Raw genomic sequence first — 12,342 nt, forward strand, 5'->3', positions numbered from 1 at the left:
ATTGATGATGATGATATATAATATTGGTAGCGAAAATTATGATAGGATTGCCGCTTTGCCGTACTTTTGTGCATTTGTGAACTATCTGGTTGTGGCAGAATTCGGTAGGCGAAACCTAGATCAAACCCTGCGCAGTACATACCTGCGGATTATAAACCCCTCCACGAACACCAGCAACCCTCATCCACGGCTTGTACATCCCTACACAAGAAAGAAAAGAAAAAAGTCAAAAGGGAGTACATTATGTCTGTCGAAGCAGAGCTTCTAAAGGTGGCGCCGGGCCTCGACAGAGTGCTTACCCAATACTGCGTCGGTTTCCTCAAATATGCCATCAACACTGAAGTTACAGATGCTGCCGATGAGCTTCAAAATGCGATTCAATCAGTTACAGCTATTTTGCAATCCGCTGCCATTGATACGGCCCCAGAAACCATCACTGCGACAGTAGATTCGATGGTCAAGACTTTGATGCCGGCTGAGGGTCTTGCGAAACAAGCAGCAGCGGGTACGAACCGTAAGCTGGAACAGACCATCAACATGTCCTCCCGTAGTGGGGTATCGGGGACCATGAACCTTGTGGCTACAATTGATCTCGAAGCTACGGCATCACGGAAAGTCGAATCACGAGTCGATAAGAAGAAGCTGGAGAAGGCTGAGAAGAAGATCAAAGCCAAGCAAGACAAGAAACTTCACAAGAACGTCGAATATGAGGCTTCGAAACTCATCACTGCTACGAACGATACAAAGAGCTACGAGGAATTTTATATGCAGGTCAATCCCTTACAGCTCGGTAGTTCGGCCGCTGGGAAGAGCAAGGACATTAAGGTTGAGAATGTGGATGTTCAAATCGGCGGGAAGAGGATATTGACGGATACGACTTTGACATTGGCATATGGAAGAAGATATGGTTTGGTGGGTCAGAACGGTATTGGTAAATCTACGTTACTGAGGGCGTTAAGTAAGAGAGAATTGAGTGTTCCGACGCATATCACCATCCTACACGTAGAGCAGGAGATTGTGGGAGACGATACGCCAGCGCTGCAGGCAGTGCTCGATGCAGATGTTTGGAGAAAGCATTTGCTGGGGGAGCAGGAGAGGATCAATGGGTTACTAGCAGAATTGGAAAATATGCCTCTGGCAGCACAGAGCAGACCTGATATTCAGAGCAAGGAGGAACTGGGAAGTTTGTTATCGGATGTTCATGAGAAATTGGCGGAAATGGAGTCAGATAAGGCGGAGTCTAGGGCTGCTAGCATTCTGTTCGGTTTGGGATTCTCGACAGAGAAGCAGCAATTCGCGACAAGAACATTCTCCGGTGGTTGGAGGATGAGGTTGGCATTGGCGAGAGCGCTGTTCTGTAAACCTGATCTGTTACTTCTCGACGGTATGGTTTTCCTTCTTCTCCTCCTCTTACCCTCTATCGACATTATAGTGACCATGAGATATGGTTGATACTAATTTTCGGATATTCTATAGAACCGTCTAACATGTTGGACGTCCCGTCGATTGTCTTCTTGTCCGAATATCTGCAAGGATACCCAAGCACGGTGCTCGTGGTTTCCCACGACAGAGCCTTCCTCAATGAAGTGGCTACTGATATTATCCACCAACATTCCGAGAGACTAGACTACTACAAAGGTGGTAATTTTGATTCTTTCTATGCTACCAAGGAAGAAAGAAGGAAGACGGCAATCAGAGAGTACGAGAACCAGATGGCATACAGGAAGCACTTGCAAACCTTCATCGACAAGTTCAGATATAATGCCGCGAAGTCGTCAGAAGCCCAGTCGAGAATCAAGAAATTGGAGAAACTGCCCGTTTTGGAAGCTCCGGAGGCCGAATACTCTGTTCACTTTGCATTCCCGGGTGTTGAAAAGCTTTCGCCGCCTATCATGCAGATGAGCGGAGTTTCCTTTGCGTACAGGGAAGGATACCCTATTGTTTCTAACGTGGATTTGGACGTTCAGCTGGACTCAAGAATTGGTATCGTTGGACCCAACGGAGCTGGTAAGACGACGGTCTTGAAGCTCATCACGGGCCAGTTGCAACCCACAACCGGCATGATTAGCAAGAACGGACGATTGAGGGTCGGTTATTTCGCACAGCACAATTTGGATTACTTGGATCCCAAGCTCAGCGCTTTGAGTTTCTGCGCCAGAGAGTTTCCGGGTAAGTCGGACGAAGAATACCGTCGTCATCTGGGTAATTTTGGTATTACGGGGCCGGTTGGACTTCAACGAATGGAGTTGCTCTCCGGAGGTCAGAAATCGCGTGTGGCATTTGCATGTTTGGGATTGACCAACCCGCAAGTGCTTGTTCTTGACGAACCTACGAATCATTTGGACGTGGAGGCTATGGATGCACTGTCAGATGCGTTGAAGAACTTCGAGGGAGGAGTTTTGATGGTCAGCCACGATGTTACGATATTGCAGAATGTGTGCACGAGTCTGTGGGTGTGCGAGGGAGGGAAAGTGGAGCATTTCGACGGGACGGTCAAGCAGTATAAGAAGAGAATATTGGATGCGGCAAAGGAGAATGGAGTTGTGCAACAGCATTGATGATAGTTTTCCATATCAAACATCAATCGATATGTCTATTATCCTATCCTTCTTATCCTTCTTGTGCTTATAAGGACCATTTCCGCATTCGCAAGATATCGTCTTAAGTTATGGTTGGAAGTGGTTGATATTTCGTGTAAGCGCCTGGCTTTTTTGTCCGGGGCTCTTCATTCGTCAGGCACTCACCCACTCACCCACTCGCACCCCAAATCCCCAAATCCTTCTTCGACTTTTATGTACAGCAGGTACATGTACCGTACTTACTATGTACACTAAAAGTTACATAAGGCTTGACACCATCTTTCCTTTCTTCAATGAATTCATGAAGTGGTCCGTGGCTGAATTACTTAAAATTAATTTATGATAATCTCGCCTGTCAGCCTCCTTTCCCATGTACTACGGTAAGTAGTTACTTACATACATACAAACATCATATCCTAGACATCTAGATTAGATCATGTAGCCTCTTCGCCTCCTCGCTGTCTGTAGATATGTGTATGATTATGTACAGGAGATACTGTTTCCTGCTGGATATGGTCAATATACGTATACCCAGACTTATCGTAGTGGAGGCCAGGAAGAGGGTAAGTTAACTAGTAGTACCTAAGAGGGTGTGTTCAGCCTCTTCTGTTTAAATCCCCCTAACCGAACCGAACCAAACTAGACCAGACCAAGATTGAGAACTGGATGAATGAATATGAATGGATGGATGGATGGATGAATGAATGAATGAGAGGGAGAACGAGCAAACGAGTGAATGAATGACTTCCAGAGAAACTCATCAAATCAGCCCCGTTTCAGACCCTTTTCTTCTCTTTCCCCAAATCTGCATGATACATATCTCCAACCTCCAACCTCCAACCTCCTTCTAACCATCCATCGCCAGTCAAAGGAGCAGGGACTGACTTATTACTATCGCTACCTGCTTGCTTGCCTGCTTGCTTGCCGTTCGGTGATTGAATAAATTTGAAATCGTGAATTGAAAACCCGCAAGCCGCCCCCCCCTGGATACTTGTTAGGATTATCGACATCGCGTCTTTTTAAGATTAATTAACTCGAAGCTCCAAAACATCCATCGCAACTTCAAACAAACCCTCGTCTCTCCCTCTCTCTCTCTCCCATTCTCCTTCTCTCCTTTGCTCTCTTCGCCTTCCTTTCTTTATTTCGCATTAGATAGGCAGACTGATAGAGTAGCTAATCTATCTGTCCATCACCATCACCATCATCCTCGTCGTCGCTCAACCCTCATCGCTCTTCCGACATTTGAATGTTTACTCGGCCCCTCTAGGTCTTCGTATTGGAGCCCATCACGGATTCTCGGTCTTCCTCTCCTTTGCCCGACCCTTCTCCTCCTCCTCATCACCCTCATCCTCCTCCTCCTCATACCTTTGAACAAAGTCCAGCATATCGCAATCGCTCTGCATCGGCTTTCACTTCAACATCCTCTTCCCCCCCGGCTCTCCCCTTCTACTCTCCTTCCGCCGATTCTCCTCCCTTTCTAGGACCTCCGCCGTTCAGGGGACTCGGAGAGATCATCCATCAGGAACAGGATCCCACAACCGCCGGTCATAAAGTCGAAGATCAGAATCAGAATCAGAACCAATTTCTAACTCTAGCGCTATCTCCCGGTCCTTCTCTCGAGGTTTCTGCCGACAAAAAGGGAAACGAGGCTTCTGCTTCACCTCCTAATCAAAAGCCCCCTCAAGCCGGCTCTTCCTCAAAGGACGACAGAGAGCCTCCTCCTCCTTACACCGAGTCTTCGAGTCCTATCGAATCATTTACCTTCTGTATGGCTGCATCAGTTATAACGCAGGTCTCACAGACCGCTGGACCCCAGGTCAACCTTGCAGGTCAGGAATACTCTGAAATCCAATCCAATCAAACTCAACTTGATTCAATTCAAACAAGGCGATATTTGGAATAAATGGATATGAAATACATATATATCTTTATGGGAAAGAAACTGACATTTTGACCTTTTTTTTTGATAAATTACACAGATGGGCCAGATGAAAACCTGACCCTTGACCTTCGGTAGGTTGCAGCTCTCTCTCACAGCTTTTCGCATTTATTGCTTTATTCATTTTATTTTATTTTATTTTATTTGTATCATCGAGCATTTGCTAATTAAAATATAATCCCATACAGAGGAATCCAATTCGTCATATCCAGGGATGAATTATTAACCTTGCCAGAATTCGTCCTCTTGTCTTTGTTCCCTAACGGGCTATTCCCGGATGGGCAATTCCGTGAGGACGATGTCTACTCTGTAGACGTAAGTCAAAAAATCCTTACTAATCTTTACTCAGATATATGAATCGGTAAATTTGAATCGCTAATTTTTGTACCATACAGTTCGACCCTGCTTGCCTCCAATACATGCTAGAGTTCTTTCGGAAAGTTGGCTCCACCATACCACAACCCCATGAAGATGATGACGCAGATCACGAAGTTTCACCACCCAACAGTCCTTCGAATCTCCTTCAAGACCGCGCTGGCATAATAGTGTTACGTGAGGATCTTGACTTCTATGTGATACCACCAAAAGCAGAGATCTCCCAGTCGCAGATGTTAGAGGTGAAAAGGGAATGCGCCAAAGTATTGTTGTCATACGATGGTATCTTTTCAGGGCTCAGAAGAACAGATGAATCTGGAACTACAGAGCAACATTTGATTGAAATGCTGACTGCAGGGTATGTTATAGATATGCCTGTTTTCATTGAACTTACAAACCTGTGGTGCTAACCCATATTATCTAACTAGTGGCTTCAATGCCGATGACCGATGGGGACACCGCGCAAGGGAGCCAAATAAGGCGGTTATTTGCTCTCTAGCTCTAGCAAGGTTACGAACAGATATTCGGGGTGAGGGCGCCAACTCTAATACCGTTGGCATGGCCCAAAAGCTCCTCTTGTTCTGGCGAAAACCTGCTGTAAGTTCTTTATGGATCGACTAACATGATTTCGAAGTATATACACATATACTAACTTATTATCACAGAGGCGATGCTGGTGGGAAGGAATGGAAATTCCTGACGTTCCTGGCGTTGAAGGAAAGCTTAAGGTTTGGATTAGACGTGTGTGGACTCTTGAGATGGTACGTATAGACCCCCAAAATATAGTGATGTATAAAGGCATTTTTCCTAACAATACTTTTCTCCAACAGAGTGTCATCGGCCTACGCTAGAGACGTGTCCTAGCTTGATACTACTCGGTCCTGCCTTCTGCTAAATTTTGAAGCATTTGTTTCATGAAAAGATAAAGTCTAGCGTTCATGCCAGCGATATGCCCGTTTTCTTCTTCCTCTTCTCTCGCCCTCTTTTGTCACTCAGTCACGTCGAATACCTCGTCAACCTCGGCACAAGAGTACGCCTTGGGTGATATACATGTTAAACGCATCCGCATCATCTAATTGTGACCAGGAATGACCGACCATTCAAAGTCCAACAAGCAGGGATCCTCGCTCTCGCTCTGCTGAAATGGGATTCTCGACAGCTCTCCCCCTTTTACCTAGTCCGTCTTTTTTTTTCCAATGCCGTCTTCCTCTTTCTTTCCGAGCAAAAAAACCTTTTACATATTAAGCTACCTGTCGATTATCCCCGTCCGCGAACTATTGATAATACTCCCACCCTTCGTTTCCTGCTCAGTGTATTTATTAAATCCTTTCTATCGGCTACTCCTCCGACTCCTGCTCCTGCGACCCTGATTCCTCCGACTTCTAGCTCTTGATAGCATGTTGAATTTCATAGCGTGTATCTATTTTTCTTCCCCCGTTTAAAATCTTTGTTTTGATCGGCTAAACAATATTCATTGAAGAAAACCATGTGAAACATATCAGATATATGTATGTACTCCAAGAGCAGATGGAACAACTGCTTCGCCCATAAAAAGAAAAGGACAAAAAAGAAATGTACGTCGTATATATACAGATTCCAGATCAAGCTCAAGTAGTACCTGGTTTGTAGAGGAACAAAATATCATAGGATCCCCTCAGCAAATATTTGAGTCGGATTGGTCGCAACACTGCCTAAAAATCGTCTAGGTATTGCGGTTGCTTTTTGGTGGCTTCCCCCGACGCTGACCGAGAATCACCCTCGGGTTCTATATCGTCAAGGCCCCAATCCAAGCCACCACTGCCAAACTCATCGTCATTAGCCCCCCCAAACAACCCTTCCATATCGACGTCACCCTTTTCGAATGCTTCTTGGAAAAGCTTAGTATCATCGTCATTAAACTGACGTTGCTCCAGATCTGATTTCTGTGGCGAGGGTCCCCTGAGCGGTGCGAGATCAAATGTTTCGCCATCGAGGTCCACAAGGTACCCTCCCTCAGGTGTCCTCTTCCCATTCATCCTGATATCTGTCTTCCCACTTCTTAGGCCGATAAGTGCTGACCTAAAGATTTGTGAAGCCTCGTTACTATGACCAAGACCATGCCCCATAGCCATATATTTGTTCAACAAATCCCGTCTCTTCCAATCATAAAACCTCCATAGATTCTCAGGTTTCATCCATTCCTCCAACGTCATATTCCTATGTTTACAATTCAGCACGGCTTCGAGTCCGTGTTCGCAGGCGGCTATGATATCCTGGTACGGGGCGTTACTGCATGCTTCGCTGGGGTTTATAGATACCGTCCCTTTGAGGTCGGGTAATATAACATGTCCCAGCGATCTGTCGAACCCCGGTTTTAGATGACCCGTGAATTTACCGGTCTTTACATCGTATCCTCGTTTTGTGAGGACTTGTTCCCATGCTGCACGGACTTTCCCTCGGATACCCTTTCGAACGCTGGATTGTTTCCCCGTAACGAGTTTGGAAGATGTATGTAGATGGAAGAAGTAGCCTATCTCGTATGTCTCCTGGTGACGCTGGAGGGCAGTGCGTAGCAGTGGATGGAAGGGATTCAGAAGGATTCCGTGGGTACGGAGGAGGAGAACAGCGGAACAGTATTGGACGGAGAGGAGCCTATGTCTGTAGATGTTTATGGAGGCTCGTGCTGGGTTGACGTTCATCCATCTCTGGCGGGGTTGGTGGGTGTACCTAGCAACTGGGGTTGAAGCCGAATTCAGATTCGGATTGTTTGGTTGCTGCCGTCGTTTCTTGGGTGGATTTCCGTGTTTGTAGCTGTTTCTAGGCCTACCGGCATCGCCATTGTTGACTTGGTTGCCGGTATACCCGGTATTGGAACTGGGGAATGGGTACGGGTCTTGTGAGCCATAACTTCTTCTGAGGGTGCTATGAACACAGAGGCCAATGCGAGCAGCGATAGGTCGTTTCGAAACATGTGGGATTGCCAGCTTCATGGCGGATGTAAATACCATCGAGGGGAGGATATGTTGATGTTGAGGGCGCTACCGTCGCCGCAGAATTCCATCGCCCATTGTGAAAGAAAGCTAGATTGGATGCGAATTAATTGTAATCTTGAGTTGCGATCCAGCCAGGGTTTTTTTCTCCGGGTTGTGTTGGGATGTCCTTGGCCGGCTCCCAAGATTTGCAACCAAACCATTAGAAGAAAAATCAATTGCATTGACTGACAGGTGATCGATTACGTTATATTATACGAAGCAAGTAGGAGGGAGAGCGAGCTTGAAAGGTGAATCTCCTGAATACCGGCAACCTCAAAATTGTAGGCCATGCGGTTTTGTTTCAATTGATTGAATCTGTCGATGCTAGTTATTCCATCTTTGTATATGCTCCCAATAATGCTATATGCAAATGCCTTTCCCCAACCTGACAATGAACCGGTGAGAAAGAAAGAGCAAACCGAAATGACCTGAGTATGTATGTACAACAATGCGCCGAATGCATAGTAAAGACAAGGAAGAAGAAGAACCGCGCGGAAAGGGAATGGAAAAGAAAGAAAAAGTAAAAGACCCCCGGCAGAAATTATATATATATTACAGTGTAAAGAAAGGTAGTGGGTAGGAATCAATCCCTCGCCCACATCAGGCGTGAAAAGAAGCTCCAGAGCCGTTGAAAATGTATAGGGGAAAGGGGTGGTGACAATTCACAAAATCCCCTGTGCACCAGACACGTACGTCCCAAAGAAACAAGTTGACGAACAGAAAAGAAAGTGAAATATGAAATCCTATCGCCGAGCCAATGCACCCGAGGGAACAAGAAGAACCAGAACCAACATGACCAAGACTCCGAATGGGAGGGAAATGGGGAATATGCCAACTCAGACAATGGGGATAAGAGAGGCCGCTAATATGCCTAATCATGAAAAAATGATGATGATGATGATGATGATGATGATGATGATGATGATGATGATGATGATGATGATGATGATGATGATGATGATGATGTTAATGGTAGAGAAATTTGAAAACACAAACTTTTTTTTTTCTTCGAGAGCGAAATGGAATGGAAAAAAAAAAAAGGAAGAAAAAAGTGAAGGGGAGAGTAGTAGGTATGGGAAGTAGATTAGACGAATGTCATAAGGGTCGAGCGACGCCGACGGCTGTTAGTGCCTGATCTCGCGCGACCTTTCTGTAGAACTTCGCAGGCGGGATCTTTCTCCACTGGCGAATCAATCGATGTATTTGTGATTGATGATGACTTTTCCGATAGTGTCAAGTCAAAGAGAGCATCTACGGGAACCGTGACAGCCCTATTGTTATTGTAGTTATTGTATTCCTCCTCTTCCTCGAGGAATGCCGGGAGTATATCTTGGTAATTAAACAGTGCCGCTTGTAACAAGATATCTTCTTCCGAGAGTTTATTCTCTGGTTTGGTTGATTCTGCTTGGAGTTTCGGCGCCTCCGTTACAGCTTCAAGAGCCTCTTCGAGCTGTCTGATCAAACCCTTAACATGTGCAACAAGTTCTTGGAGAGATGTCGTATCAAATTTCATTCGAGCCTCCGGGGTGGGAGCCTTTGAAGTTTGAAGTGGGGAAGGAACTAGACGTTCTTTAGACTTCTTCTCGGGGAGCTCACGTTGCTGGACTCGAGCAACGATCGATTTGGCGCTAGTGACCGCTTTCTTCTCATCTTTGACGAGAGCCGGCGATGAAGACTTGCTGGCAAGAAATGGTTCCTGCGGTAGGCGAGGGGTCGTGTTGCGGCTATGGAATAGATCCGTTCCAAAGATATCATCATCTGGAAGGAGGACTGAGGCCCTTCTAAGAGGCCGTGGGAGGTGGATGTTCTCTTGTGAAGCATTGCTTGCCAAGTCAAACGAATCGGCGGTGGGTGTACCCGAGTCTGCAATTGCCGACATTGGGACATCGTCATCAACAGTGGCAAGGGTAATGATACCTTCCGCATCATCCCACAGAGCTGAAAAGGGCCCATTGCGAACACCTCTCATGTTGGCTTTCTCAACGAGCTTCTTCAGGTTCTCAACCTGCTTGGCAAACTCACGGACATTGCCAAGATGTCCCATGACCGTAGCCTGGGCATCCTTGATAGATTTAGGAATGATAACGTCCCCGGAAAAATCATTATCAAAATCATCATCCCAGTTCTCACTCGCTATAGACTAAGAGTTAGAATCGCCTCGCCAATACATCGAAGGGTTGAGGAGGCCACTTACAATCTGCGAAGACACCAGCAACCGGCATGCTACGACTCCTAGTGTGAGCACTCGGTGCGCGTTGACGTGATTTAGAGTTATCCGAGGATGCGATTTCCCGGCTGCTCCTGCCACTCTTTGCCACACTCTCCGACCAATCCGAACCACTAACGACACGGTCACCTTCGATGGAAGGTGCATCCATTGACTTCCTACCAACGTCGAAGGTATCAAGATTACTGGAATTTCGGGCATGCGGTCTCCTTCTTGGGAAAGTGGAATGCACAGGGCGTTCCTTAGAGTTCCTCTTAAGGGCATTTGCAATGTCATCTTCGAGCTTTCGGATCACAGAATCATCATCATCCTCAATGCTCTTCGCCTTGTCACCATCGGGTTTAAAAACTGTGGTGAAAGGGCTGACGGGATGCGACCTTGTCTGGGGACGGGTGTTGGATGGTGTCAGGCCGGTGAATGGCTCTTCATTCACGGACCATGTCGATTGGTTGAGAGAGAATCCTTGCATGGGCTCATCGAGAATGATCGGGGATGGCTCAAGGGTGCCAGGAATGCCACGTGAAGATGATTGTTCGCCACCATTGAAAAGCGTGTCCAGCTTGGGTGCGTGCGTGGGGGAAGCGCGGGTCCTTAGCGAATCGAAAACCGTATCAGATAAGAAATCCTGTTCAATGTCGTCACTACCAATTAGAGTGGATGCTCTCTCTGATACGAGTAGGGATGGCCGACGTGCATGAGAATAATCCTCTTCCTGAGGTTGGTCCAGATCCATAGCGGTGGGGAGTATTGTCTGTGGAGGGGCAATTGGGGTAAGTGGGGAATTGGGCGAGAGGTTCGGCGACATCTCGTTCGGTATCAGTCGAACGGTTGCATTCTGGGAGAAATGGTACGCATCTGGTCTGGTTGGCATCTGGACACTGGGGAATCCCTCGGAGCTACCTGGAGGGTCATAGGTTGCACTGGGGATGATTGAAAGACGTCTTCGCTTTCTGGTAGTCGGGCCGGGTCCGAACTTCGTAGAAGTCGAGAGGAAGCCAGAGATTGAGAGTGAACGTCTCGAGCGTCCTCCGGCCGAGGAAGTTGCGGGAGAGGGGGCTCGAGAGCTATCGTAGCTTAATCTGATATCGCGTTGGTCTTCGATGTCGATCTCGGGTAAATCCTGGGGACCCTGCGAGATATCACAAGGCTTGACAAGAGTAGGCTGCCACCTCGTCGATGGGAATATTCTCCTAATCCAATTGATTACCGGGCTTCTGGGCGGTGACATATTACCCGGCCCACCGGTAAATTGTACTCTTCTCGGCTGCAGATAGAATTCCCAATCGTGAATATGTTCGGGTTGGTAGGTTGAAGAGTGAACGCTGCTTTGGAATGAGAAGGGAAGGCTGGATCCTGAAGGGTTGGAGAGCGACTGAGTTCCATATAATGTGAAGCTGGGACCAATTGTCGCGGGACGGTCGACGTTTTCGGGTGCGGAAAGGGTGATCGGTGCCTTGTGGGAGTTCGACCGGGCCAAAGACTTCAATGTATTAGATCGAGACCTATTCTTGATGCCAACGGAAAGTCTCCTTGCAAGGTCGGTGAAGGAGGATGCGGTTGAGCTTTCAGGGGGTGTTACACTCCGTCTCTTCAAAGCTGCCTCGGATAATCTCCTGTACCATTTACGTTTGGTACCGGCGGTGGAAGATGAGGCAGGGGTTGTTGTCTCTTGAGAGGAAGTCGTAAGGTTTGTTGGAGAGCGACCACCGGATCGTGACCCTGTTGCCGAGGAAGGGAAGGATACAGGCGAGGCTCGGTGGGACGAGGAGATGTCAGACAGAGGGACCTGAATGTGCGAGCTGCTCATCGTCATATCGACTGGCTGGCCGAAGGTTAGGCCACATGCTGCGACACCAATGGTACCAGTGGCGCAGAGCTGTCGTATGAGGGACAATTTTTTATCATCAGCATCCAAGCCATGATGGGGAAGAGAACGAGGATGGGAATGAGAATGAGGATGGGAATGGGAATGGACCAGAGGTATCGGCGAAGGCAAGATGGCGAGCATCATTGTGAATAATAGAACATACCGTCGACACAGTCTTCATTGTCAGAACATTCCCTTGGGATGGGCTGTGGGTCTTGAAAACAAGTATATATATCTGTCCAAGGATAAAAAAATATATCTGTCGGATTGAATCTCCAAGGTGGCTAGTTTATTGACTAGTATTATCGATAGGTTGGGTGAAGGGTCGGCTAATTGCTTGGATA

The 12,342-nt window shown here is 47.1% G+C and overlaps 4 protein-coding genes across 4 annotated transcripts; 2 read left to right on the plus strand and 2 right to left on the minus strand.

Moving 5' to 3' along the window:
• Window positions 1-243: 243 nt before the first annotated feature.
• Window positions 244-2,558, plus strand: AOL_s00076g670 (uncharacterized protein; the record flags this gene model as incomplete). Its single annotated transcript, XM_011123222.1, has 2 exons — window positions 244-1,384; window positions 1,477-2,558. The coding sequence occupies 2 exons, from the start codon at window positions 244-246 to the stop codon at window positions 2,556-2,558; spliced, it is 2,223 nt and encodes a 740-aa protein (XP_011121524.1).
• A 1,789-nt stretch (window positions 2,559-4,347) lies between these two features.
• AOL_s00076g671 (uncharacterized protein) lies at window positions 4,348-5,744 on the plus strand (the record flags this gene model as incomplete). The annotated part of the gene is made up of 7 exons (XM_011123223.1): window positions 4,348-4,408; window positions 4,559-4,592; window positions 4,707-4,833; window positions 4,914-5,251; window positions 5,322-5,490; window positions 5,559-5,654; window positions 5,724-5,744. 7 exons carry the CDS (start codon window positions 4,348-4,350, stop codon window positions 5,742-5,744), a joined length of 846 nt encoding a protein of 281 aa, XP_011121525.1.
• Window positions 5,745-6,584: 840 nt separating this feature from the next.
• On the minus strand, window positions 6,585-7,862 carry AOL_s00076g672 (uncharacterized protein; the record flags this gene model as incomplete). Its single annotated transcript, XM_011123224.1, has 1 exon — window positions 6,585-7,862. One exon carries the CDS (start codon window positions 7,860-7,862, stop codon window positions 6,585-6,587), a length of 1,278 nt encoding a protein of 425 aa, XP_011121526.1.
• A 1,126-nt stretch (window positions 7,863-8,988) lies between these two features.
• On the minus strand, window positions 8,989-12,142 carry AOL_s00076g673 (uncharacterized protein; the record flags this gene model as incomplete). The annotated part of the gene is made up of 2 exons (XM_011123225.1): window positions 8,989-10,037; window positions 10,099-12,142. The coding sequence occupies 2 exons, from the start codon at window positions 12,140-12,142 to the stop codon at window positions 8,989-8,991; spliced, it is 3,093 nt and encodes a 1,030-aa protein (XP_011121527.1).
• Between the last annotated feature and the right edge of the window lie 200 nt (window positions 12,143-12,342).

This window comes from Orbilia oligospora, assembly GCF_000225545.1.
Source record: "Orbilia oligospora ATCC 24927 unplaced genomic scaffold scaffold00076, whole genome shotgun sequence".
NCBI lineage: Eukaryota > Fungi > Ascomycota > Orbiliomycetes > Orbiliales > Orbiliaceae > Orbilia > Orbilia oligospora.